Source organism: Manacus candei, unplaced genomic scaffold, assembly GCF_025592945.1.
Source record: "Manacus candei isolate 608988 ecotype Guabito, Panama unplaced genomic scaffold, ASM2559294v1 h1tg000468l, whole genome shotgun sequence".
In the NCBI taxonomy this organism is placed as follows: Eukaryota; Metazoa; Chordata; class Aves; order Passeriformes; family Pipridae; genus Manacus; species Manacus candei.
In genome coordinates this window covers 1-27,816 of record NW_026138516.1, presented here as the reverse complement: position 1 = coordinate 27,816, position 27,816 = coordinate 1, and the positions used below count along the sequence as shown (strand labels likewise).

At 64.0% G+C, this 27,816-nt stretch overlaps 1 protein-coding gene across 1 annotated transcript; it reads left to right on the top strand.

The window, feature by feature from the left end:
* On the top strand, window positions 1-27,668 carry LOC127465704 (E3 ubiquitin-protein ligase HUWE1-like). The gene is given in 43 exon segments (XM_051776220.1): window positions 1-264; window positions 1,500-1,558; window positions 2,179-2,255; window positions 3,382-3,480; window positions 4,775-4,981; window positions 5,344-5,496; window positions 5,830-5,892; window positions 6,296-6,373; window positions 6,465-6,512; window positions 7,197-7,265; window positions 7,360-7,459; window positions 7,537-7,637; window positions 8,432-8,582; window positions 8,651-8,778; window positions 8,860-9,000; window positions 9,396-9,507; window positions 9,596-9,691; window positions 9,778-9,879; window positions 9,969-10,049; window positions 10,166-10,272; window positions 11,215-11,392; window positions 12,204-12,295; window positions 12,370-12,459; window positions 12,461-12,582; window positions 13,297-13,354; window positions 14,009-14,185; window positions 14,913-15,158; window positions 16,475-16,608; window positions 16,927-17,024; window positions 17,455-17,661; window positions 18,633-18,849; window positions 19,333-19,455; window positions 20,189-20,420; window positions 21,165-21,392; window positions 22,300-22,422; window positions 22,490-22,585; window positions 22,756-23,025; window positions 23,648-23,800; window positions 24,343-24,470; window positions 24,559-24,640; window positions 25,430-25,608; window positions 26,839-26,968; window positions 27,651-27,668. Coding segments are annotated over 40 exon segments (5,118 nt in total). The 5' UTR covers window positions 1-264; window positions 1,500-1,558; window positions 2,179-2,210; the 3' UTR covers window positions 26,843-26,968; window positions 27,651-27,668.
* Window positions 27,669-27,816: the final 148 nt, after the last annotated feature.

Here is a 27,816-nt window from a genome sequence, read left to right as displayed (position 1 = left end):
TCCGCCGTTCTCGCGAGATCTCGCAGTCCCTTCTGGAGGCACTCTCGTGATCTCTCGTGCTCCTGCTTTCGAGGAACTCTCGCGAGATCTCGCTCCCTCCCTCCACCCCTCACCCGGCGCTCTCGCGAGACCCGCGCGCGCCGCCGCCGTTCCCGCCGCTGAGGCCGCGCTCCCTCCCCCCCTCCCTCCCTTCCCCTCCCTCAGCGGGACCGGCCCCCGCGCTGCTGCCGCCGCCCCCCACGGGATCCGCCCTTCAGCGCCCCGGTGAGTGCCGGCGCTGTGGGGTGGCCGCGACCGGCGTTGGGACCTGGGTGGGTTTGGGCCCCTCCGTGAGGGGCGGGGCTTCCCCATCCTCCACCGCAAGGCTCCCTCCCCACCACGAACTCTCGCGAGATCACCCCCTTCTCCCACCCCTCAGCCCAGCCGCTCTCGCGAGATTTTCCCCCTCCCCGCCCTCCCTCCCCCCCTCCCGCCTACCGGAGCTCTCGCGGGATTTGCGGCGGCTCTCGCGGGATCGCGGCCGCGGCCGGGGCTCAGGGTAAGATGGCGGCGGCGGCGGCGGGACCGGCCCGGGCCCCGCTCTAACCGGGACCCCCCCGCGCCCCCTCGCGTTGCGACCCCCCCCACCGCCACCGCCACCCCCACAAAGGTACCAGAGCCGCCCCGGGGCCCGCTGGGCGCGGGGGACGGCGCGGGGATGGCACCCGGCTCCGTCATGCGGGGCCCGCCCCCCCCCCCCCCCTCCAGCGGCCTTTCCGTGATTTGGGGGCTCCTTCCCCTCCCTCAGCAACCCCCCCGTGGCCCACCCCGGGCCGGGATCCCCCCGACGGCGTTCAGGGGTTTTAGGGGTCCCTTGTCGGCTCTGATGTTAGGTTCCTATGTTTTGTAGGGCTACCCCCATCTTTGAGGGCCCTCCCCGTATTTTAGGGTTTCCTTGTATTTTGGCGGTTCGTCCCAGTATTTTAGGGTCGTTTCCTATAATTTAGGTTATCTTCTCCGGTATTTTCCCCCTCCCCAAATCTTTCCTATCATTCCGGGCCCCCCCTCAGGGGTTTCCTGGCATTTTGGAGATCTCTTTATTGGGTATCACTTCCAAATCTTCTCGTGATTTAAAGACTCTCTCTTTTTGGGGCTTTAGATTCTTCAGCTCTGCCAGATTTTAAAACACCCCCCCTCCCCCATGGTTTAAGGTCCCCCCATGGCTTAGGGCCCCCCCCTCGATTTAGGTCCCCCCTTTCATGATTTAGGGTTCCCCCCTTTACGTCCTCAGGATTTTAGGGTCGCCTTTGTGGTGCCCCAACCCTTCCCCCCCTCCAATTCTAGGGTCCCCCTTTCGAGTTTCCCCCAGTTAAGGCTCCCCCGTCTCTCCCCCCCCCCAATGATTTTGGGGACCTTTTCCCGGGCTTAGAACCCCCCCATCGCAGCCCCCCCTCACTGAGCCCCCCCCTCACAGGGACACCCCAAAACTCACCACTCCGTACCCCAATTTCCCCCCCCAGCATCTCCCGGTTCCCCCCCCGCAGCGACCGGGCCGAGGATGGACTGGGAGTGATTCCCGGTAAGGGCCCTCCCGGGACCCCCCACAACCGGGAGGGGGGGATGGAACCACTGGGGAGAATTTGGGGGGGTGCCGGAAGCACCCGGGGGGTCCCTAAACTTGGGGGGCGTGCTGGAACCACCCGGGGGGGTCCCGGAGAATGTGGGGGGAGTTGGAGCCATTTGCGGGGGTTGGAACCACCGGGGGGGGGGTCCCAGCGAATATGGGGAGGGGGGGTCCCTTCCGGGGGCTTGTTTCGGGGAGGGCGGGGGGGGATGGGACCCTCGGGCTGTTTTTTTGGGGGGGAACACCCCAAAACGCCCCGGGGGGGTCCCGGGAATTCCCCCCCTCCCCCAATTTGATGCGTCACCGTGACCGGACCGGCTGGGCCGGCGGGGGGGGGGGCGGGGGGAGCCCCTAATTAGCAGCGGTAATTACAGGCCATCGTGGGTTAATTAGGGGGGCGGGGGGGCCCCGTGACCCCCCCGGGGCTCCCCCCCCGGGCCCGGCGGGGTTTTGCACATTCATTGTTCGACGTCACCGGGGCCGCGGGGGGGCCGGGGGGTGATCTGGGGGGTAATTGGGGGGGGGGGCGGCCCGGGGGGGGTCCCGGTGTGTGTTACACCCCCCCCGCGGTGCAGGAGGAACGAGAGGAAACGGGAACCCCCCCAAAATGAAAGTGGATCGGACGAAGCTGAAGAAAACCCCGACGGAGGCGGTGAGGGGGGGACACCCGGGGGGGTTGGGGACACCCGGGGGGGTTGGGACATCTGGGAGGGGTTGGGGACACCCGGGGGGGGTTGGGGACACCCGGGGGGGTTGGGACACCCGGGGGGGGTTGGGGACACCTGAATGCACTCAGAGATACTTGAGGGGGGGTTCAGGTCACTGGGGGTGGGAGGCACCCGGGGGGGTTAATTGGTGACAGCCAAGGGGGTGTTGGGGACACTGAAGAGGAGTTGGGGACAGTTGGGGGGGTTGGGGACAGTTGGGGACCTTGGAAGGGGGACTTGGAGACACCTGAGGGGTGTTGGGGTCCCCAGGGGAGGTGGAGATTCCCAGGGAGAGGAATTAGGGACACTTGGGGGGGTCAGGGACACCTGGGGGGGGGTCAGGGACACTGGGGGGGGTCAGGGACACTTGGGGGGGGTCAGGGACAGCTGGGGGGGGGTCAGGGACACTTGGGGGGGTCAGGGACACCTGGGGGGGGGTCAGGGACACTGGGGGGGGTCAGGGACACTGGGGGGGGTCAGGGACACTGGGGGGAGTTGGGGACATCGTGGGGGGGGGGGGGTCAGGGGTCCCGGGTGGCTCCACAGTCACGAGGGGCTGGGGGTGCTGGGGGGGATAATCAGGGTTGGGGGGGTTGGGGATACCAGAAGTGGGGCAGCTGGGGCCAGCCAGGGGGGCATCAGGGACACCGGGGGGGTCCTGATCAGGGGGGTCTCTGTGGTGATGGGGGTCCCTCTTTGGGGGAACTCCCCTCAGTGACAGGGGCTTCTTGGGGGGTCTCTGCCCCCCCTGTCCCAGGGGGCCCCTGCTGAGGAGTCCTGTGTGCTTACAGTGTCTTTTGGGGTGGGGGGGTCTCTGCTGGGGGATCCCTGCGTGACAGAGGTGTTTTTTGAGGTGGGGGGTCTCTGTTGTGGGGTCCCTGCCCCCTGGAGGGGGGGTCCCTGCGTGACAGAGGTGTTTTTTGAGGTGGGGGGGGGTCTCTGTTGGGGGGTCCCTGCCCCCTGGAGGGGGGGTCCCTGCGTGACAGAGGTGTTTTTTGAGGTGGGGGGGTCTCTGCTGGGGGGTCCCTGCCCCCTCTCTTGGGGGTCCCTGCTGACCCTGCCCCCCCCCAGCCCGCCGACTGCAGGGCCCTCATCGAGAAGCTCAAGGGCTGCACGGACGAGCAGCTGGTGACGGAGCTGCAGCAGATCAAGACATGGAACATCGGCAAGGTGGGCTGGGGGGCCCCAAAATCGGGGGGGGGGGGGGGCTCAAAAACCTGGGGGGGGCCCAGAATTCCCCAGGGATTGTCCAAAAGTTCTTGTGGCGGTGTCGGATTTGGTTTGAAGTTACTCCTTGCTGCTGAGGGGAGGGGGTCCCTGGAGACTCCCCCCAGCACAGGGAGCCCCCCCACACTTCCCCTGCAGCACCCCCACAATGGGAGGGACCCCCCAAAATGCTCTTCCAATGGAGAATGTGCCTGACTTTGGCTGAGGCCCCCAAAACTCCCCAGAGACCCCGGGGTGGGTCAGGTCTGATATCTCTTTAGAGACCTGAATTGGGGGGAGTCACCCCAAATTTCGTGTGGCTGTTTTGTTAAATGGTGAGGGGACATCCTGTTTTTTTACTTACCTGTCTCCAAAATTAGGGATCCCCCAATTTCCCCTCAGGCCCCCCAAAGGAACCCCCCATTTCTTCCCGCTTGGGCTTTGGGGGCTCTGAACTCTTTTGCCTGCAGAGCTCAGGGTGGCCTCCCAGGTTCACAGATCCCCCCCTAAAAGGGCCCCCCATGACACCAAGGGGATCCCCCAATGTGTTCCCATCCCCCCAAAGGGGAATTCCCACCCCCACAAATTTCCCCCTGTCCTGGGGCTGTTGTGGGTCCAAACTTTTTCCCTCACAGAGCCCCAGAACTCTGGAGGGCCCCCCAATATCCGTGCAGCCCCCCAGCCCTGGGGGAGCTACAGAGATGTTGGGGAGGACCCCCATGCCCCAAAGACCTGGGGGGGAACCACAGATCCTTCCTAGCCCCCAAAATTGGGGGTGGGACGTGGGGTGGAGTGTGGGCTGGGGGTCCCTGGAATGGGGGCATTCTTGGGGGGCTGGGAGCCAGGCTGGGGAGTTGTGGGGGCCATGCTGTGCCCCCCCATCTGTTGTTATGTCTCACCATCTCCCACCTTTGGGGGTTCCTGGGGGGCTGTGTCCCCCCCACTCTCTCTTGTCCTCTCAGTACGTTTCCCTGTCCCAGCGGGTGCCTTTGCTGGACCAGTTCCATGCTCTTGTGGCCAAGGCCAGCCTGGGGTGTCCCCTCCATCTCTGGGGGTTGCTGGGGGGCTGTGTGACCCCCCCAGGTTGTGTTTCCCCCCCCCCAGTGTGAGCTGTGCCCTGACTGGACCTGCTGGGCGGGTTCCACGCACTGCTGGGCTGGGTCGGGGTGTCCCCCCGTGGCTGTGGGGATTCCTGGGGGGCTGTGTAACCCCCCAGTCCGTGCTGTGACCCCCCCACTGTGTGTGTGTGCCCCCCCAGTGCGAGCTGTACCACTGGGTGGACCTGCTGGACCGGTTCGACGCGCTGCTGGCCGAGGCGGGGCGGCCGGTGGACACCATGAGCTGGATGCTGAGCTGCGACCGGCCCGAGCGGCAGCCCCTGAAGGCCCTGCTGCTGGCCCTGCTCAACTTCACCGCCCTGCTCATCGAGTACAGCTTCTCCAGGCACCTCTACAGCTCCATCGAGGTGGGGGCACCCCGAAAACCCAGCAGTGGGGGGCTGGGCGTGACCCCCCTCTGGGCCTGATGCGCCATGTCCCGGGGAACAGGGCTGTGTGACCCCCCCCCCGTCCTTATTCCTGACCCAACACGCCCCCACAGCACCTGAGCGCAGTCTGGGGGTCCTGGGGGTCTGTGTAACCCCCCATCCCCATCCCCATCCCCATCCCTGACTGTCCCTGACCCCCCCAGCACCCGAGCACCCTGCTGCCCTCCTCGGACATGCCCGTGGTCCTGGGGGTGTTGGGAGCTGTGTAACCCCCCTGTCTGTGTCCCACCGTGTTCTGGGGGTCTCTGTAGCCCCCCCTGACCTCCCCTGTCCCACCTCAGCACCTGACCACCCTGCTGGCCTCCTCGGACATGCACGTGGTCCTGGCCGTGCTCAACCTGCTCTACGTGTTCAGCAAACGCTCCAACTACATCACCCGCCTGGGCTCCGAGCGCAGGGGGCCCCTGCTCGCCCGGCTGCAGCACCTGGCTGAGGTGGGCAGGGGTCCTGCAGGGCTTTGGGGGGGTCCTGCAGGGCTTTGGGGGGGTCCTGGGGGCCCCTGCTCGCCCGGCTGCAGCACCTGGCTGAGGTGGGCAGGGGTCCTGCAGGGCTTTGGGGGGTCCTGCAGGGCTTTGGGGGGGTCCTGGGGGCCCCTGCTCGCCCGGCTGCAGCACCTGGCTGAGGTGGGCAGGGGTCCTGCAGGGCTTTGGGGGGTTCCTCGGGGGAGGGGGGTCCTGGGGGGCCCCTGCTCACCTGGCTGCAGCACCTGGCTGAGGTGGGGGAGGCCTGGGGGGTCCCTGGTGCTGAGCTGGGTTATTTCCCTGCAGAGTTGGGGTGGGAAGGAGAACGGGTTCGGGTTGGCCGAGTGCTGCCGGGACCTGCACATGATGGTGAGTGAGCCCAGAATCATCTGGGGACCCCAAAACTCACCTGGGCCTTCCTGGGACATCCCGGGACCCCAAAACTCACCTGGGCCTTCCTGGGACATCCCGGGACCCCAAAACTCACCTGGGCCTTCCTGGGACATCCTGGGACCCCAAAACTCACCTGGGCCTTCCTGGGACATCCTGGGACCCCAGAACTCACCTGGGCCTTCCTGGGACATCCTGGGACCCCAAAACTCACTGGGCCCTACTGTCCCATCCCAGGGTCCCCAACCCCACTTTGCCACCCCTGTCACACTCTGGGGTCCTCCAGTCTCCCACCCCCCATGTCCCAGTGTCCCCAACCTGGCCCTGTGACCCCGCAGGGGAGGGGCCCCCCCTGACCCCCCCCACCTGCTGTGCCCCCCAGAAATACCCCCCCAGTGCCACCACCCTGCACTTCGAGTTCTACGCCGAGCCGGGGGTCGAGGTCAAGGTGGACAAGAGGGTGAGTGAGGGGGACGTTGGGGGGACATTTGGGGGCAATGGGGGGTCCCCAAAGCGCTGGGGCCCCCCCCTGACCCCCCTGACCCCCCCAGGCCACCAGCACCACCCTGCACTACATCCACATCGAGCAGCTGGACAAGGTGAGTTGGGGGGGCCTCGATTTGGGGAGGGGGCTGTGCTTTGATTGGGGTCCCCCAATCCTGCCCCCGTTTTTTGTTCATCTGCTCCTTCTTTTTGCTTTTTTCACCCCAATTTGTGTTTTTTTCCCCACATTTTTACTGTCTTGACTGTACTTTCTGTCTTCACTCTGATTTTGTTCTTTGCCCTGATGTTTCACGTTCTGTGTATGTTTTTCTTTTTTTGCCATAATTTTTTCATTTTTTGTTGCTTTTGGTCTCTGAGATTAATTTCTTATCCCTGTTTCTTCCTCACTGTTTTTAAACTTTTCAACTTTTTTGTGTTTATTTCTTGTTTTTGCTTTTATATCTTTGTTTTTATCTTTGTCCCTGTTTTTATCTTTTTCTCCTAATTTTTTGTCTCTCTGATTTTTCCATCTTCGTCCTTATTTTTTTTCACCCTTTTTCCCTTTTCATTCCTATTTCCTTCTTTCACTCCTTTTTTCTCTCCCTAATTTTTCCTGTTTTACCCCTTTTTTTGTTTATATTTTTTGCCGCTTCTCTTTTTTTTCCCCCCTTTTCCTGTTTTTGTCTTTTTCCCCGATTTTCTTTCTTTTCTTCACTCCTATTTTTTATTTTCTCATCCCCATTTTTCCCTTTTCCCCCCCATTTTCGCCCCCTCCCCAATTTTCTCTCCCCCCTCCCCAGATTTCCGAGAGCCCCTCGGAGATCATGGAGTCGCTCACCAAGATGTACAACATCCCCAAGGACAAACAGGTGTGAACCTGGGGGGGCCTGGGGGGGTCTCGGGGTCACCCAGGGCTGGGGGTCTCCCCCAGACCCCCCGGCCCCCCTGACCTTGTGCCCCCAGATGCTGCTGTTCACCCACATCCGCCTGGCCCACGGCTTCTCCACGCACAGGAAGCGGCTGCAGGCGGTGCAGGCCCGGCTCCACGCCATCTCCATCCTGGGTGGGCTTCTTTGGGGGGCTGCTGGGGGTGGGGGGGCTCCTGGGGGGCTGGTTCTGACCCCCCTTTCCCCCCCCCAGTGTATTCCAACGCCCTGCAGGAATCGGCCAACAGCATCCTGTACAACGGGCTCATCGAGGAGCTGGTGGATGTGCTGCAGATCCCGGACAAACAGCTCATGGTGAGACCCCCTGGGACCCCCGTGGGACCCCCAAACACCCCCCAAGCCCCTCCACACACCCTGCAGATCCCGGACAAACAGCTCATGGTGAGACCCCCTGGGACCCCCGTGGGACCCCCAAACACCCCCCAAGCCCCTCCACACACCCTGCAGATCCCGGACAAACAGCTCATGGTGAGACCCCCTGGGAACCCCCTGGGACCCCCAAACACCCCCCAAGCCCCACCCACACCCTGCAGATCCCGGACAAGCAGCTCATGGTGAGACCCCCTGGGACCCCCCTGGGACCCCCAAACACCCCCCGACCCCCTCCACACACCCTGCAGATCCCGGACAAACAGCTCATGGTGAGACCCCCAGGACCCCCCTGGGACCCCCAAACACCCCCCAAGCCCCTCCACACACCCTGCAGATCCCAGACAAACAGCTCATGGTGAGACCCCCGGGACCCCCAAACACCCCCCAAGCCCCACCCACACCCTGCAGATCCCGGACAAACAGCTTGTGGTGAGACCCCCTGAAAACATCCTTGGGACTTTTCAAACCTCCTCTGGGACACACCAAACTCCTGCAAACACTCCCCTGACCCTTTGTTTCCTGCCAGGACCCCCCAAACCCCCTCTGGGACCCCCCCAAAGGCCCCCCTGATTCCCTTATACCCGTTCCTGGGACCCCAGGGCAGTGTCGCTGCAGACCTTCGTGTCCATAGTTCACTTGGAGAGGGTTTCCCAAACGTTCTCTGGGCCTCCCCAGACCCCCCCAGACGCCCCCCTGACCCTCCTGCCCCCCCCCAGGACATCAAGGCGGCGTCCCTGCGGACCCTCACGTCCATCGTGCACCTGGAGAGGACCCCCAAGCTGAGCAGCATCATCGACTGCACCGGCACCGCCTCCTACCACGGCTTCCTGCCCGTGCTGGTCCGCAACTGCATCCAGGCCATGATCGGTGGGTCTGGGGGCTTTGGGGGGCCCGGGGGGGGCTGACCCGCCCTGACACCCCCCTGTGCCCCCCAGACCCCTCCATGGAGCCCTACCCCCACCAGTTCGCCACGGCCCTGTTCTCCTTCCTCTACCACCTGGCCAGTTACGACGCGGGCGGGGAGGCGCTGGTGTCGTGTGGGATGATGGAGGCGCTGCTCAAGGTGGGCTCTGCTCCCTTCTGGGGGGCTTTGACCCCGTTTAAGGACCCCCCTGAGTCTGTTTTTGTCCCTCCCCCCTCGAAGGTGATCAAGTTCCTGGGGGACGAGCAGGACCAGATCACGTTTGTGACGCGGGCGGTGCGGGTGGTGGATCTCATCACCAACCTGGACATGGCGGCCTTCCAGGCCCACAGCGGCCTCTCCATCTTCATCTACCGCCTCGAGGTGGGGCCTGGGGACCCCCAGCACGGCTCTGGGGGGTCCTGGGGTCCCTTGGGGAGGGGTTGGGGTCACCCTGCCCCGGCGCTGGGGACACCGGGGGGGGGTTGGAGTCACGCTGGCCCAGCTTTGGGGACGCCTGAGGTGGTTCTGGGGTCCCCTGGGGTTGTCCTGGAGTCCTCTGGGGGTTTTCTGGGGGTGCCTTCAGGGTGTTTTGGGTCCCCTGTGGTTGTTCTGGAGTCCCACTTGGGTTTTTCTGAGCAGCTCTGGTGATTTTGGGTCCCCCCCCCAGGATCTGTCTGGGGTGGGTTTGCCTGGGTTCTATGTTTCCCTGGGGTTATTTTGGGGGTCCCTCTGGGTGTTTTTGGGGGCGTTCTGGACCCCTGAGTGTGTCCCCCCAGCACGAGGTCGACCTGTGCCGCCGGGAGTGTCCCTTTGTCATCAAGCCAAAGGTGCAGAGACCCCCGGCCACGGCAGCCCCCGAGGGCGAGGACATGGAGACGGACATGGAGGGTGAGCGGGGGGTCTGTCCCCCCCCCCGGTGTCCCCTGGGACCCCCCGGTGTCCCCCCAGACCCCCCATTGTCCCTGTGCCCCCGCAGTGACCGATGTGGCCATGGAGAGCAGCCCCTCGGCCCCCCCGGCCGTGCCCAGCACCAGCTCCGGCCCCAGCAGTGCCACCCCCTCCCCCCGCGGCGGTAGGTGACCCCCGGGGGGCTGGGGGTATGGGGGAGGGGGGCCGTGGGGGCACTGGGGGGGTCTCACCCCGCTCTGTGCCCCCCAGGAGTGCAGTGCATCCCCCAGCGCGCCGCCCTGCTCAAATCCATGCTGAACTTCCTCAAGAAAGCCATCCAGGACCCCGCCTTCTCCGACGGCATCCGCCACGGTGGGTGGTCCCTGAGACCCCCCCGACCCTTGGGGATGGGGGGGGTGTCACAGCCCCCCCTGACCCCCTGTTTTGGGTGCCCCCCCCAGTGATGGACGGGTCGCTGCCCACGTCGCTCAAGCACATCATCAGCAACGCCGAGTACTACGGCCCCTCGCTGTTCCTGCTGGGTGAGCGGCACCCCGGGCCCCCAGGGGGTGGGTGGGCAGGGGCTGGGGGCTCCCCCCGGCCCCCCCAGGCCCTCCCACCCCCCCTCAGTGCCCCCCTGTGTCTCCTCCCGCCGCAGCGACCGAGGTGGTGACGGTGTTCGTGTTCCAGGAGCCCTCCCTGCTCTCGTCGCTGCAGGACAACGGCCTGACCGATGTCATGCTGCACGCCCTGCTCATCAAGGACGTGAGTGACACTGTCCCTTCACCTGTCACCTCACCTGTCCCTTCACTTGCCTCCTCACCTGTGCCCTTCACCTGCCTCCTCACCTATCCCTTCACTTGCCTCCTCACCTGTGCCCTTCACCTGCCTCCTCACCTGTCCCTTCACCTGCCTCCTCACCTGTCCCTTCACCTGCCTCCTCACCTATCCCTTCACTTGCCTCCTCACCTGTCCCTTCACCTGTCACCTCACCTGTCCCTTCACCTGCCTCCTCACCTGTCCCTTCACCTGCCTCCTCACCTGTCCTTGTACCCATCCCCTCACTGACGTCCTGCTGCTCGCCCTGCTCATGAAGGACACAAGTGACACCTGTTCCCTCCCCTGTTCTTTCGGCTGTTCCCTCCAGGACATGACATGCTCTCCTCTTCTTTTACTTGTTGTTTGTTTGTTGTCTCCCTTGTCCTCCCATCTCTGCACTCACTTGTCCCAGCACGTGTCTGTCACCTGTCCTGCAGCTGCTCCTTCACCTGTGTCCTCACCTGTGTCCTCACCTGCCCTGTACCTGCCCACCTGCCCGTGGCATCCCTACCCCACGTGTGCCCAGCCCTGCCCCTGCCCCCCAGGGCTGCCCCCCATCTGTCCTGCCCCCACCCCAGCCCCACCCCAGCCCAGGTGTGCCTCTCACCTGTGCAGGTTCCAGCGAAGCAGGAGATCCTGGGCTCGCTGCCCAGCGTGTTCAGTGCCCTGCCCCTCACCCTGTCTCACTTCTGGCACGTGTCCCTTCCCTGTGTCTCACCTGTCCCTCACCTGTCCTGTCCCTGGCCTGTCAGTGACCTGTGTCTCACCTGTGCAGGTCCCAGCCACCCTCAAGTGTTGGTGTCCCTCCCCAACGTGTTCTCCGTGCTGTGCCTGTCCCTCCCACCTGTCCTGTCCCTTACCTGTGCCACCTCTCACCTGTCCCCTCAGGTCCCAGCCACCCGGGAGGTCCTGGGGTCCCTCCCCAACGTGTTCTCCGCCCTGTGCCTGAACGCGCGGGGGCTGCAGAGCTTCGTGCAGTGCCAGCCCTTCGAGCGCCTCTTCAAGGTGCTGCTCTCGCCCGACTACCTACCCGCCATGAGGAGACGGCGCAGCTCCGACCCCCTGGGTGAGACCCCAAACAGGGGACTGGGGAGGGGGACACACAGGCACAGCTCCGACCCCCTGGGTGAGACCCCAAACAGGGGATTGGGGAGGGGGACACACAGGCACAGCTCCGACCCCCTGGGTGAGACCCTAAAGGGGAATTGGGGAGGGGGACACACAGGCACAGCTCCGACCCCCTGGGTGAGACCCTAAAGGGGAATTGGGGAGGGGGACACACAGGCACAGCTCCGACCCCCTGGGTGAGCCCCAAACAGGGGACTGGGGAGGGGGACACACAGGCACAGCTCCGACCCCCTGGGTGAGACCCTAAATGGGGGACTGGGGAGGGGGACACACAGGCACAGCTCCGACCCCCTGGGTGAGACCCCAAACGGGGGACTGGGGAGGGGGACACACAGGCACAGCTCCGACCCCCTGGGTGAGACCCCAAACAGGGGATTGGGGAGGGGGACACACAGGCACAGCTCCGACCCCCTGGGTGAGACCCTAAAGGGGAATTGGGGAGGGGGACACACAGGCACAGCTCCGACCCCCTGGGTGAGACCCCAAACGGGGGATTGGGGAGGGGGACACACAGGCACAGCTCCGACCCCCTGGGTGAGACCCCAAATGGGGCTGCGAGACCCCAAATGGGGGCATTTGGGGGGTTGGGGTGGGTGATTTTTTGGGGCCTCCTTGTATTTTCACGGCCTGCAGTGTTTTGGGGCAAACACCCCCATATTTGGGAGTGCCCCTATTTCTTGGGAATCCCTCTGTTTTCTGAGGACCACCCCATTTCTTGGGCACCCCCCAACCCCCCCGTGCCCCCCCAGGTGACACGGCCTCCAACCTGGGCAGCGCCGTGGACGAGCTGATGCGGCACCAGCCCACCCTCAAAACCGACGCCACCACCGCCATCATCAAGGTGACACCGGGGGGACACTGGGGGGGCTCTGGGGATGCCCCAGGGCCCCCCCTCACTGAAGCCCCCCTCCCCAGCTGCTGGAGGAGATCTGCAGCCTGGGCCGGGACCCCAAGTACATCTGCCAGAAGCCGTCGATGCAGAAGGGGGAGGGGGCGGGGGCCGCGCCCCCCCCCGCGCTCCCCCCACGCCGCCGAGGAGGCCTCGAGCGAGGACGAGGAGGAGGAGGAGGTTCAGGCCATGCAGAGCTTCGGGGCCGCCCAGCAGAGCGAGGCCGAGCCCACCCAGACGTGAGTGGGGGGGCCTGAGGGGCTTTGGGGGGGGCCGAGCCCACCCAGACGTGAGTGGGGGGGGCCTGAGGGGCTTTGGGGGGGCTCAGCCCACCCAGACGTGAGTGGGGGGGGCCTGAGGGGCTTTGGGGGGGCTGAGCCCACCCAGACGTGAGTGGGGGGGCCTGAGGGGCTTTGGGGGGGCTCAGCCCACCCAGACGTGAGTGGGGGGGCCTGAGGGGCTTTGGGGGGGCTCAACCCACCCAGACATGAGTGGGGGGGTCCCTGAGGGGCTTTGAGGGGGCTGAGCCCACTCAGACATGAGTGGGGGGTCCCTGAGGGGCTTTGGGGGGGCTCAGCCCACCCAGACATGAGTGGGGGGTCCCTGAGGGGCTTTGAGGGGGCTGAGCCCACTCAGACATGAGTGGGGAGTCCCTGAGGGGCTTTGAGGGGGCTGAGCCCACCCAGACATGAGTGGGGGGTCTCGGGGGGGCTGAGCCCACCCAGACATGAGTGGGGGTCTTTGGGGGGCTGAGCCCACCCAGACATGAGTGGGGGGCCCTGGGGGGACCAAGCCCACTGAGACGGGAGCCCACATCTCATGGGGAGGTCTAGGGGGGGCTGAGCTCACCCAGATGTGAGCAGGGTGGTCTGGGGGGGATTTTTGGGGTGGTCTTAGGGGCCTTTTGGTGGTGGGGGGTGTCTCACCCCCTGTTCACTCCCACATCGTTGCAGGGTGGTGGGCACAGAGGAGCGGATCCCGATCCCGCTCATGGATTACATCCTGAACGTGGTGAGGACCTGGGGGGCACAACCATCCCGGGAGGGGTGGGACTGGGGGTCCTTCTGCACCCTGAATCCCCTCCTTAATCCCCTCGGGGGGGGTCCCTTTTCCTCTGAGCCCCCCGGGGTTGGATTTTGGGGTGTTCTCTGTCCCCTGAGCCCCCCTGAATTTCCTTGGGGGGGAATTGGGGCTCCCCCTGCCCCCCAAACTGCCCTGAGCAACCCTGTGGGGGCACTGGGGCTTCCCGAGCCCCCTGAACCCCCTTGGCAGAGAACTGGGGCTTCCTCTCGTGCTCTGAGCCCCCCCAAACCCCCCTGGGGGGAATTGAGGCTCCCCCTGCCCCCCCCCGAGCCTCCTGGGGGCAGTTGGTGCTCTCCTGCCCCCTGAGCCCCCCTAAAGCCCCCTGGGGGGGGATTTTGGAGCTGCCTTGCCCCCCAAACCCCCCTGGCCCCCCCCTAAGATGGGATTTTGGGTCTCCCCCTGAATCCTTCTCTTAGGAATTGAGGCCACTGTGTTCCCTGAGCCCCCCCTAAACTCCCCAGGCTGGGATTTTGGAGCTCCCTGAGGGGGAACTGGGGCTGCCCTGTCACCCAAACACCCCTCTGAGCTCCCTGGGGTGGGGCTTTCGGGGCTCCCTGACCCCCCCTGACCCCCACCCCCCAGATGAAGTTTGTGGAGTCGATCCTGAGCAACAACACGACGGACGATCACTGCCAGGAGTTCGTGGCCCAGCGGGGGCTGCGGCCCCTCGTCACCATCCTGGGGCTGCCCAACCTGCCCGTCGACTTCCCCACCTCTGCCGCCTGCCAGGCCGTGGCAGGGGTCTGCAAATCCATCCTGGTGAGGGCTGGGGGGCTTCAATCCATCCTGGGGTCTGCAAATCCATCCTGGTGAGGGCTGGGGGGCTTCAATGCATCCTGGGGTCTGCAAATCCATCCTGGTGAGGGCTGGGGGGGCTTCAATCCATCCTGGGGTCTGCAAATCCATCCTGGTGAGGGCTGGGGGGCTTAAATGCATCCTGGGGTCTGCAAATCCATCCTGGGGAGGGCTGGGGGGCTTCAATGCATCCTGGGGTCTGCAAATCCATCCTGGTGAGGGCTGGGGGGGCTTCAATCCATCCTGGGGTCTGCAAATCCATCCTGGGGAGGGCTGGGGGGCTTCAATCCATCCTGGGGTCTGCAAATCCATCCTGGGGAGGGCTGGGGGGGCTTCAATCCATCCTGGGGTCTGCAAATCCATCCTGGGGAGGGCTGGGGGGCTTCAATCCATCCTGGGGTCTGCAAATCCATCCTGGTGAGGGCTAGGGGGGCTTCAATGCATCCTGGGGTCTGCAAATCCATCCTGGTGAGGGCTGGGGGGGCTTCAATGCATCCTAGGGTCTGCAAATCCATCCTGGGGAGGGCTGGGGGGCTTAAATCCATCCTGGGGTCTGCAAATCCATCCTGGTGAGGGCTGGGGGGCTTCAATCCATCCTGGGGTCTGCAAATCCATCCTGGGGAGGGCTGGGGGGCTTCAATCCATCCTGGGGTCTGCGAGTCCCCCCTGTGACCCCCCCTTGCCCCCCCAGACCCTGTCCCACGAGCCCAAGGTGCTGCAGGAAGGGCTGGTGCAGCTGGAGTCGGTGCTGTCGGCGCTGGAGCCGCTGCACCGGCCCATCGAGGCGCCGGGGGGGTCGGTGCTGCTGCGGGAGCTGGCGGGCGCCGGGGCCGTGCCCGACGCGACCCTGTCGGCCCAGGCCACCCCCCTGCTGCACGCCCTGACCGCGGCCCACGCCTTCATCATGATGTTCGTGCACACCTGCAGGGTGGGGCAGGTAACTCGGGGGGTTAAACCTGATTTGGGGGGGGTTAAACCTGATTGGGGGGGGTTAAACCTGATTTGGGGGGGGTTAAATCTGATTTGGGGGGTTAAACCTGATTTGGGGGGTTAAACCTGATTTGGGGGGTTAAATCTGATTTGGGGGGGTTAAACCTGATTTGGGGGGGTTAAACCTGATTTGGGGGGGTTAAACCTGATTTGGGGGTTTAAATCTGATTTGGGAGGGTTAAACCTTGATTTGGGGGGTTAAATCTGATTTGGGGGAGTTAAATCTGATTTGGGGGGGGTTAAACCTGATTTGGGGGGAGTTAAATCTGATTTGGGGGGTTAAACCTGATTTGGGGGGTTAAACCTGATTTGGGGGGGTTAAACCTTGATTTGGGGGGTTAAATCTGATTTGGGGGGTTAAACCTTGATTTGGGGGGTTAAATCTGATTTGGGGGGGTTAAACCTGATTTGGGGGAGTTAAAACTGATTTGGGGGGGTTAAACCTGATTTGGGGGGTTAAATCTGATTTGGGGGGGTTAAATCTGATTTGGGGGGGTTAAACCTTGATTTGGGGGGTTAAATCTGATTTGGGGGGATTAAACCTTGATTTGGGGGGTTAAATCTGATTTGGGGGGTTAAACCTTGATTTGGGAGGTTAAATCTGATTTGGGGGGTTAAATCTGATTTGGGGGAGTTAAATCTGATTTGGGGGGTTAAATCTGATTTGGGGGGGTTAAACCTTGATTTGGGGGGTTAAATCTGATTTGGGGGGGTTAAACCTGATTTGGGGGAGTTAAAACTGATTTGGGGGGGTTAAACCTCGGTTTGGGGAGTTAAACCTGATTTGAGGAGGTTTGGGAGGGGTTTGTACCTTCGTCACGATGTTTGTGCACGCCTGTGGGGCAGGGCAGGTAACTTTGGGGGGGTTGAACCCCAGTTTGAGGAGACTTAGGGGCTGGAGAGGGGGTCTGGCAAAGTTTAACCCTGGGTTGGGAGGGGTTTTTTACCTTTGTCGTGACGTTTGTGCACACTTGTGGGACGGGGCAGGTAACTTTGGGGGGGTTGAACCCAATTTGGGGGGGGTTGGGGAAGGGTTTGGAGGGTCAAGGAGGATTTTGGGGTGGTTGAGAGTGTTGGTTGAGGTGAGGAGGATTTTGGAGGGGTTGAGGAGAATTTTGGGGGCAGCAAGGGGCATCTCGGTGGGTCAGGGAGGGTTTTGGAGTGGCTGAGGCGTGTCTTTGGTGGGCGAGGAGGAATTTGGTGTGTCCAAAACAGATTTTGGGTGCTCAGGGGTGGTTTCGGGGGCTCTTTGTTCCCCCCCAGAGCGAGATCAGGGCCATCTCCGTGAACCAGTGGGGGTCCCAGCTGGGGCTGAGTGTGCTGGGGAAGCTGAGCCAGCTCTACTGTTCCCTGGTGTGGGAGAGCACCGTGCTGCTGTCCCTCTGCACCCCCAACAGGTATGGGGGGCCTGGGGGGCACCCAGGGGAGCTGGGGGGCACAGGGAGAGCACCATCCTGCTGTCCCTGGGCACCCCAAACAGGTACAGGGGGCTCGGGGGGGTCCTGGGGGGACAAGGAGGACCCTGGAGGTCTGGGGAGGGTCTCAGCACTGAGGTGCTGCCTCCACACCCCAATAGCTGTGAGGGGGTGTCCCCTCAGCTCTGCACTGTCAGGGGGTCTGAGGGGCTGAGGGGGCATCTGAGGGGCTGAGGGGGGCTCTGAGGGGTCCCAAGCAGTCCCCCCAGCCCCATGAGCCCCCCCCTGTGTCCCCCCCAGCCTCCCCCCGGGGTGTGAGTTCGGCCAGGCCGACATGCAGAAACTGGTGCCCAAGGAGGAGAAGGCGCCGAGCCCCCCCCAGGGCGGCCGGAGGGCAGGTGGGACCGGGGGGGCTGCAGGGGGGGTGTTGGTGGAGGGAAGGGGCTCCAATGGAAAGGGACTGGGGGGAAAGGGGGGGTCAGTAGGGGAAGGGGGGGCTTGGGAGGGTTTTTTTAATTAAAAAGAGGGTCTTTGGGGGGTCTCAGGGGGGTTGGGGGAGGCCTTTAGGGTAAAGGGGAGTTAGGGGATCTTGGGGAGGGTCACTGTGGGAGGGAGGAACTTGGGGGGGTTTAAGGGGAGGGGGGGTCTTTAGAGGGGAAAGGGGGAGTTGGGGTCTCTTTTGGGGAGGGAGGAGGGGTTTTTGGGGGGAGTCTGTGGGAGGGGGGCACATTTGGGGGATGGGAGGGCTTGGGGGGGTCTCCAGGGGAAGGGAGTGTTTGTGGGGGAGGTTGTTCTTGGGGGGGTCTCACCCCCCTTTTCCCCCCCCAGAGGGTGAAGCGGAGGGTCCGAGCCCCGCGGGGGGGGCAGGCAGTGACCCCCCCCCGGCCCAGGGGCTGCTGGAGGGGATGGGGCTGGAGGGGGAGGCCCTGGCCCCCATGGAGACGGACGAGCCGAGCGCCACCGACCCCAAGGCCAAGGCCAAGATCACCCCGGCCATGGCCGCCCGCATCAAACAGATCAAACCCCTGCTCTCTGGTGAGGGGGGGCAAGAACGGGCTGGGGGGGGGCAACAATGGAATGGGGGGACAAAAATGGAATGGGGGGCCCGAAAATGGCCTGGAGGGGCCATCCTGGAGAGCCCACCCTGGAGGTCTCTTGTCCCAGGGGGTCTCTCAGCCCTTTCCTCCCATCCCAGGGATCTCTCTCCTGTGCCCCCATCCAGGGGGTCTGACCCTGTCACCATCCCGGGGGTCTCTCACTTTGTCCCCCCTGTCCCTCCAGCCTCATCCCGGCTGGGCCGGGCTCTGGGGGAGCTCTCTGGGCTGTTCCCTGTTCCTGTCCCCTGTGTCCCGGGGGGTCTCACTGTGTCCCCCCCTCCATACAGCCTCCTTCTGGCTGGGCCACACTCTGGCCGAGCTCTTTGGGCTGTTCCCTGTCCCCCCCGTCCTGGGGGTCTCACCCTGTCCCTGTCCCCATCCTGGGAGTCTCACAGTGTCCTCTGTCCCCATCCTGGGAGTCTCACAGTGTCCTCTGTCCCCATCCTGGGGGTCTCACAGTGTCCTCTGTCCCCATCCTGGGGGTCTCACCCTGTCCCCGTCCCCATCCTGGGGGTCTCACAGTGTCCTCTGTCCCCATCCTGGGAGTCTCACAGTGTCCTCTGTCCCCATCCTGGGGGTCTCACCCTGTCCCTGTCCCCATCCTGGGGGTCTCACCCTGTCCCTGTCCCCATCCTGGGGGTCTCACAGTGTCCTCTGTCCCCATCCTGGGGGTCTCACCGTGTCCTCTGTCCCCATCCTGGGGGTCTCACAGTGTCCTCTGTCCCCATCCTGGGGGTCTCACCCTGTCCCCGTCCCCATCCTGGGGGTCTCACCCTGTCCCTGTCCCCATCCTGGGGGTCTCACCCTGTCCCCGTCCCCATCCTGGGGGTCTCACCCTGTCCCCGTCCCCATCCCGGGGGTCTCTGCCCCGGTCCCGGGGGTCTCTCACCGTGTCCCCCCTCCCCACAGCCTCGTCCCGGCTGGGCCGGGCCCTGGCCGAGCTCTTCGGGCTCCTGGTGAAGCTCTGCGTGGGGTCCCCGGTGCGGCAGCGCCGCAGTCACCACGCGGCCGCCGCCGCCCCCGCGCCCACCGCGGCCGCCCGCGCCACGGCCTCGGCCCTCACCCGCCTGCTCACCAAGGGGCTCAGCTGGCAGCCCCCCCCCTACACCCCCACCCCCCGCTTCAGGTGAGACCCCGGGGCTGGGGGAGGAGGCGTCTGGGGGCCTCTTAGGAAATGAGGAGGGGTTTGGGGGGATCTCGGGGGGAAGCAGGAGGGGTTTTGGGGGGTCTCTCTGTGGGGGTCACATTAAGGGGAAGGGCTTGAGGAAGGGGGCAGAGTTGAGAAGGGGTGGGATGAAGGGGTGGGGCGGGATTGGGATGGAGCTGGTGGGAAGGGCGGAGTTTAATTGGGTCTAATTGGAGTGGAGTCAAATGACAAGGGTTTAATTGGGGTGGAGCCAAGAAGAAGGGGCAGGTCTTGGTGGGGTGGGGCTGAGGATGAGGGTGGAGCCAAGGAAAAGGGGTGGGATTTTTGCACAGGGCGTGTCCACGTTACCTGGGCAGGGCTTGTGTCCCATGTGGCCTCCTGAGGGTGGAGTTTTGGGTCTGGGGTGGGCGTGGTTGGTGCCATGGGCACGGCCTGACCCTCCCTCCCTTCTCCCCCCCCCAGGCTGACGTTCTTCATCTGCTCGGTGGGGTTCACGTCCCCGATGCTCTTCGATGAGCGCAAGTTCCCCTATCACCTCATGCTCCAGAAGTTCCTCTGCTCCGGCGGCCACAACGCGCTCTTCGAGTGAGCCCCGGCCTTGCCCTGGGCCCCTGACCCTGCCCTGGGCCCCTGACCCTGCCCTGGGCCCCTGACCCTGCTCCCTCAACCCCAGAGCCCAGCCCTGAACCCCAGACCCTGTTTCATAAACCCTAGACGCCACTCCTTCAACCCCAAACTCCACCCTAGACCCCACACCCCATTTGTTGCCCCTTCACCCCATTTTGTGCCCTCAACCCCATTTCTTACCCTGTGTTCCCACTTCCTACCCCTGAACCCATTTTGTGCCTCCCAGATCTCATTTCCCACCCCCTGATCCCCATTTCATGCTTTTCTTACCACATTTCATGTCCTCTAGCCCTTTTTCTCACCCTTGAACCCCATTTATGCTTTACATCCTTATTTGCCTCCACTTGAACCCCATTTCAGGCCTTTCTGACCCCATTTCATTTCCTCCAGCTCTTTTTTTGATCCCTTGGACTCAATTTTGTGCTTTCCTGAACCCATTTCCTGCCCCTGAACCCCCTTTTGTGCCTTCCTGACCCCGTTTCCCCTCTCCTTGAACCCCATTCATGCATTTCTCACCCTATTCTCCCCTGACCCCCATTTTGTACCTTTCCGCCCCCATTTCCAACCCCTGACCCCCACTTCATGCCCCCATTTCCATCCAGGCACTCCCCCTCCCAACCCCCTGTCCCCCAACCCTCCCGTGGGGGGTCCCGTGATCTGGGGGTCCCCCTCTCACCCCGTGTCCCCCCAGGACGTTCAACTGGGCGCTGTCGATGGGGGGGAAGGTGCCGGTGGGCGAGGGCCTGGAGCACCCCGACCTGCCCGACGGCACCGGCGAGTTCCTGGACGCGTGGCTGATGCTGGTGGAGAAGATGGTGAACCCCAGCACGGTGCTGGAGTCGCCCCACGCGCTGCCCGCCAAGGGACCCCCCCACGGGCACCCCCCGTTCAGCGCCCTGCGCTTCCTCGTCGTCACGCAGAAGGTCGGGAGGGGAAAGGGATAAAGGGGGTTTGCGGGACAGAGGGGAAACTTGGCGTTGCAGAATAAGGGTTGGAAAAGGAAGACAACGAGGGGTGGGAAACGTGAGGGGAAAAGGGCAGGAAAATGGGGAGAGAAAAAGGTGTGAAAAGGGAGCAAAGAAAAGTCAGGAAAGGGGGGAAAAGGCAGGAAACGTGAGGGAAAAAGAATGGGAAAAAGGAGAGAAAAAGGGTGAAAAACATGAAAAAATGAGAGGAAAAAGGGTGGGCAGCGTAAGAGAAAAACATGAGAAACACGAGGGGAAAAAATGGTGGGAAACGTGAAGGGAAAAGTGGCAGGAAGCGTGAGGGGAAAAAGGGCGGGAAACGTGAGGGGAAAAAAGGGCAGGAAATGTGAGGGGGAAAAAATGGCGGGAAACGTGAGGGGAAAAAAATGGCGGGAAACGTGAGGGGGAAAAATGGCGGGAAACGTGAGGGGAAAAATGGCGGGAAACGTGAGGGGGAAAAATGGCGGGAAACGTGAGGGGAAAAATGGCGGGAAACGTGAGGGGAAAAGTGGCAGGAAATGTGAGGGGAAAAGTGGCAGGAAATGTGAGGGGAAGAAAACACAGGAAAAGGGAGAGAAAAACTGGTGGGAAATATGAGGGGAAAAAAGGGCAGGAAAAGGGAGAACAAGAGAGTGTGGAAAAGGGTGACATTTATGTCCCCTCCATGTGTGACATTCACGTCCCCCTCCCGTGTCCCCCCAGGCGGCCTTCGCGTGCATCAAGCAGCTGTGGCAGCGGCGGCCGCTGAAGGTGTACGGGGCGCGCATGGCCGAGTCCATGCTGGCCATCCTGTGCCACATCCTGCGCGCGGAGCCGCTGCTGCGCGAGCGCCTGGGCCGCGAGCGAGAGGGGCCCGCGGGCGATGAGCCGGGCGGCGACGAGGGGGGGCCCCGCCGCGAGCCACACGTCAACCAGCAGCAGCTGCAGCAGGTGGGGGGACACTAAACCTGCTTTTGTGACCCCCAAACCTCGGCTTTGTGACCCCCGAACCTCGGCTTTGTGACCCTCAAACCTCGGCTTTGTGACCCCCCAAACCTCAGCTTTGTGACCCCCCAAACCTCAGCTTTGTGACCCCCCAGACCTTGACTTTGTGACCACCCCCAAACCTCGGCTTTGTGACCCCCCAGACCTTGACTTTGTGATCCCCCAGACCTTGACTTTGTGACCCCCAAACCTCGGCTTTGTGACCCTCAAACCTCGGCTTTGTAACCCCCCAAACATCGGCTTTGTGACCCTCAAACCTCAGCTCTGTGATCCCCCCCAAACCTCAGCTCTGTGATCCCCCCCAGACCTCGGCTTTGTGACCCTCAAACCTTGGCTTTGTGACCCTCAAACCTCGGCTTTGTGACCCCCAAACTTCGACTTTGTGACCCCCCAAACCTCGGCTTTGTGACCCCCAAACCTTGGCCCTTTGTCCCCCAAAACCTCAGTCTTGCATCCCCAACGCTCAGCCTTGGGCAGCCTCAAAACCTCGGTTTTGTGACCCCCAAACTTGCCAAGCTTTGATCTTTCCTGGTTCCCTCAAACGTCCCCCTGGGTTCTCCCAAACCTTTTTCTTTAATTCCCCAAATGCTTTCTTTCTGTCCTCAGACCTCTTTCTGCCCCCCCAGTCTTCCTCTTTGCCCTCCAAACTAATTTTTGAGTCTCTCAAACCTCCTTTGGGTTCTCTACAATTTGTTTTTTTGACCCCTAAACCCCAATGTTATCCCCCAACCCCCTTTTTTGATACTCCAAAGCCTTTTTTTATTCCCGAGACCCCTTTTTTATCCCTAAAGAGCTCTCTCTGTCCCTCTCTGAGCCCCCCTACCCTCTCTAACCCCCTCCCATGCCCCCCCAGCTGATGGACATGGGTTTCTCCCGGGAACACGCCATGGAGGCCCTGCTGAACACCAACACCATGGAACAGGCCACCGAGTACCTGCTCACCCACCCGCCCCCGCTCATGGGGGGCGCGGCGAGGGTGAGTTTTGGGGCAGGGGTGGTCCCTGAGCCCCCCCGCAGCCCCTCACACCCCCTGTGCCCCCCAGGACCTGAGCATGTCCGAGGAGGATCAGATGATGAGGGCCATCGCCATGTCCCTGGGCCAGGACATCCCCATGGACCAGCGGGCAGAGTCCCCCGAGGTGGGTGTGGGGATGGGGGACTATGGGGGGGCTATTTCTTCCCTCCAAACCCCCAATTTTCCCCCCAAACCCCTCATTTTCCCTCCCCAAACCCCAATTTCCCCCCCAACCCCATTTTATTCCCCCCAAACCCCTCATTTCCCCCCCAGTCTCACCCCGTCCCTCCCCAGGAGGCCGCGTGCCGCAAGGAGGAGGAGGAGCGGCGGGCACGGGAGCGGCAGGAGGAGGAGGAGGCCAAGTGCCTGGAGAAGTTCGAGGGGGCCGAGCCCCTGGAGCCGGCCGAGCTCGGGGCCTTCACCGACTCGATGCTGCCCGGCTGCTCCCGCCTGCTGGACGAGCTGCCCGACACCGTGTACCGCGTGTGCGACCTGCTCATGACGGCCGTGCGCAGGAACGGGCCCGCCTACAGGGACAGCGTGCTCAAGCAGGTGGTGCAGCAGGTACGGGACCCTTCTGAGACCCCCTGATATCCTCTGACACCCCCTGAGACCCCCTGAGATCCCCTGAGACCCCCTGAGATCCCCTGATATCCTCTGAGACCCCCTGAGATCCCCTGACACCCCCTGAGATCCCCTGAGACCCCCTGACACCCCCTGAGATCCCCTGACACCCCCTGAGACTCCCTGAGATCCCCTGACACCCCCTGAGATCCCCTGACACCCCCTGACACCCCCTGAGATCCCCTGACACCCCCTGAGATCCCCTGACACCCCCTGACACCCCCTGAGATCCCCTGACACCCCCTGACACCCCTGAGATCCCCTGAGACCCCCTGAGATCCCCTGAGATCCCCTGAGACCCCCTGAGATCCCCTGACACCCCCTGAGACTCCCTGAGATCCCCTGACACCCCCGACACCCCCTGAGACTCCCTGAGACCCCCTGACATCCCCTAACCCACCCTGAGCGTCCCCTGAGCCCCTCGACCTGCTCGTGACGGCCACGCACCACAGCGGCCTGGCTTAGAGGGTCTCAGTGCTAAAGCAGGTGGTGCAGCACTTGTAGAACCCCCCTGTGGACTCCCCCGCCCCCCTGAATCCCCCCTAACCCCCTGCCCCCCCAGGTGTGGGAGGCGGCCGATGTTCTCATCAAGGCGGCCGTGCCGCTCACCACCAGCGACACCAAGACGGTCTCGGAGTGGATCAGCCAAATGGCCACCTTGCCCCAGGCCTCCAACCTGGCCACACGCATCCTGCTGCTCACCCTGCTCTTCGAGGTGAGGGGGGGGGGCCCCAAAATCCGGGGGAGTCCCCAAAACCTGGGGGGGGCACCCCGAAGGTGGTCGGTCCCCTTGTCTGTCATAGAACGCTCAGAGTGTTCTCAGAACACTCTTTGTCCCCCAAAAAGGACAAAGTGGGTTGGTTTGGGGGGTGTTTTGGGGGGTGTTTAGGTGGTTTTGGTGGGTGCCTGCATTTTCTTTAGGGGGGTGTTTAGGTGTTTTGGGGGAGGTGTTGGGTTTTTGGGGTGCCCCTGACCTCCACAGGAGATGAAGCTTCCCTGTGCTAGAGTGGTGGAGTCCAGCCGTGTGCTGGTTTGGGGAGTGTTTGGGGGTTTTTTGGGGGGAAGTTTGGGGTTTTCTGGTAGATGTTCAGGTGTTTTGGGGGGGTTGAGGTTTTTGAGGTGCCCCCAGGAGCTGAAGCTGCCCTGTGCCCAGGTGGTGGAGTCCAGCCGTGTGCTGGTTTGGGCGGTGGTTTGGTGGAGTTTTTGGGGGGTTTTGGGGGTATTTTGGGGTGTTCAAGGTTTTTGGGGTGCCCCCAGGAGCTGAAGCTGCCCTGTGCCCGGGTGGTGGAGTCCAGCTGTGTCCTGGATGTGCTCATCAAGCTGCTCGAGGTGGTCCAGCCCTGCCTTCAGGCCGCCAAGGAGCACAAGGAGGTGCAGACCCCCAAGTAAGGAGGCCCCACAGAGGCCCCCCACCCGCCCTGTCCCCCCAGGCCCCGCCTGATGCTCTGGTGGCTGTTTTTCCCCCCAAAAAAGGTGGATCACCCCTGTCCTGCTGCTGATTGACTTCTACGAGAAGACGGCCGTGTCCTCCAAGCGCCGGGCGCAGATGAACAAGGTGGGGGCTTCTGGGGGGGTCCTGGGAGGGTCTGGGGTCACAGGAAGGGCTCTTGGGGGCCCCCCGGGGGCACACAGTGGGTCTGGGATGAGAATGGGGGGATAGGGATTGGTGGGGGAGATCAGGGGGGCTGGGGAGGAACGGGGGCTCCTGAGGGAGGAGGTGGGAGGGCTTTGGGGGACACATGGGAGGGGTCTGGAATGGGGATGGGGCAGCCTGGGTGGGATATGGGGGGTCCTGGGGTGCATGGGGTGCTGTGGGGGACACAGGGTCCTTGGGGTGGGGGTGGGTCACACCAGGTCTTGGGGTGATATGTGGGGTCCTGGGGGGACACGTGAGGTCCTGGGGTGGGGAAATGGGGTCCTGGGGTGCATGGGGGGTTGTGAGGACCGACAAGGGGTCCTGGGAGGACCCACAAAGGGTCCCTGGGGTGGGGGTGACGCCAGGTCTTGGGGACACACAGGGGGTTCTGGCGAAAAACGTGGGGACCTGGGCTGACACATGGGGGGTCCTGGGGGGTCACACCAAGTCCTGGGGTGACACATGGGGGGTCCTGGGGGGTCACACCAAGTCCTGGGGTGACACATGGGGTCCTGAGGGGAGGGGACTTGGGGTCCTGGGGGAGCTCCTGAGGTGACACACGGGGGGATCCCGCGGTGACAGTGAGACTGTTCCCACACCACCACATCCTGGACACAGCACCCGGTGACCCCCAGGGCAGGTCTGTGGGGGACACCGGGGGGCCCAGGCCGCTGACCCCCTTCCCCTGCGTGTGTCCCCCCTCCCCAGTACCTGCAGGCGACAGGGAACAACTGGCGCTGGTTCGACGACCGCTCGGGGCGCTGGTGCAGCTACAGCGCCAGCAACAACAGCACCATCGACGCGGCCTGGAGGGGCCGGAGAGCCCAGCGTCCGGTTCAACGGCCGGGCGGCGCCGCTACACCGTCCAGTTCACCACCATGGTGCAGGTGAGGGCACGGGGACAGAGCCCAGGGCACGGGGACACACAGGGACAGAGCCCAGGGCACGGGGACACACAGGGACACACAGGGGACAGAGCCCAGGGCACGGGGACACACGGGGACAGAGCCCAGGGCACGGGGACACACAGGGACACACAGGGACAGAGCCCAGGGCTGGGGACACACAGGGACACACAGGGACAGAGCCCAGGGCTGGGGACACACAGGGACAGAGCCCAGGGCACGGGGACACACGGGGACAGAGCCCTGCACTGTCCAGTTCACCCACCATGGTGCAGGTGAGGGCACGGGGACAGAGCCCAGGGCACGGGGACACACAGGGACACACAGGGACAGAGCCCAGGGCTGGGGACACACAGGGACAGAGCCCAGGGCTGGGGACACACAGGGACACACAGGGACAGAGCCCAGGGCAACGGGGACACACAGGGACAGAGCCCAGGGCACGGGGACACACAGGGACAGAGCCCAGGCACGGGGACACACAGGGACACACAGGGACAGAGCCCAGGGCACCGGGGACACACAGGGACAGAGCCCCAGGGCACGGGGGACACACAGGGACAGAGCCCCAGGGCACGGGGGACACACAGGGACAGAGCCCTGCACCGTCCAGTTCACCACCATGGTGCAGGTGAGGGCACAGGGACAGAGCCCAGGGCATGGGGACCACAGGGACACTCGGGGACAGAGCCCAGGGCACGGGGACACACAGGGACACACAGGGACAGAGCCCCAGGGCATGGGGACACACGGGGACACACAGGGACAGAGCCCAGGGCACGGGGACACACGGGGACAGAGCCCCAGGGCACGGGGATGCACAGGGACGGAGACCACCATGGTGCAGGTGAGGGCACAGGGACACACAGGAACACACAGGGACAGAGCCCTGCACCCATCCAGTTCACCACTATGGTGCAGGTGAGGGCACAGGGACAGACCCCCAGGGCACAGGGACATCCCCTCGGTGTCATCTCATGTGGGGGACACACCCCCACCCCCTGCTTTCACCCCATGGTGGGGGGACAGTCCCTGGTTGTCCTGCAGGGGAACACTCCCCCATTGTCCTCCCCCATGTCAGGGGAGACCTGCAGTTGTCACCCCGTGGCAGGGGACACCCCCAGCCCTTGTTGTCCCCCCCCATGGCAGGGGGGATACTCCCAGCTGTGCCCCAGTGTGTCCCCCCCAGTGTGACCCCCCTGTGCCCCCCAGGTGAACGAGGAGACGGGGAACCGGCGGCCGGTGATGCTGACGCTGCTCCGACCCCCCCGCGCCGGGAAGGGCCGGGACGGGGAGGGGGTGGGCGAGGACCCCGAGGGGAGGGGCAAGGACGAGACCCCTGGTACGTGGAGGGGCTGTGGGGTTTATGGGGTTGGGGGGGGTTGGGGGTTATGGGGGTCTGAGAGGCCACGGGGGAGTCAGAGAGACCCTGGGGGTGGGCAAGAGGTTATGGGGGTGTGAAAGAGGGGCCGTGGGGGGGATCTGAGGGGTTGGGGGGGCTCAGAGAGGCTATGGGGGGTCATGGAGGCCATGAAGGGTCAGAGGAGGCAAGGGGGGGGTCAGAGAGGCCATGGGGAAGCCATGAGGGGGGCAGAGAGGTCATGAAGGGGGGCAAGAGGGGGTAGTCATGGGGGGTCATGGGAGTGGGGTCAGAGAAGCCATTTGGGGGGAGGTCAGAGAGGTTCATGGGGGGCCATGGTGGGGGGTCAAAGAGACCCATGGTGGGGAAGGCCAGTAAGATCATCGGGGGGGGGGTCAGAGAGGTCATGGGGGGCCATGGTGGGGGGGTCAAAGAGACCATGGTGGGGGAGGCCAGTAAGATCATCGGGGGGGGGGGGTCAGAGAGGCCATGGGAGGGGAGGGTCATAGGGGTCATTTGGGGGGGTCGTATAGAGGTCATGGAGGGTTCTAAGAGACCATGGAAGTGTCCGAGAGGACACAGGAGGGTCCAAGAGACCCCGGGTGGGGGGGTCAGACCCCCCCGTGTATCGTGCTGACCGTGTCCCCCCACCCCCTTCCCACAGCCGCGGACCCTCCGCCGGACGACGAGCCCCCCCCGCCGCCCCCACCTCCTCCACCACAGCCCCCCCTTCCTCCTCCTCCTCCTCCTCCTGCCCCTCTCCCCCTCCCACCGCCGCCCCCTCGCCGTGCCCGAGGACCCCGGCGCGGGGCTGGGGGCCGAGCCCCCCG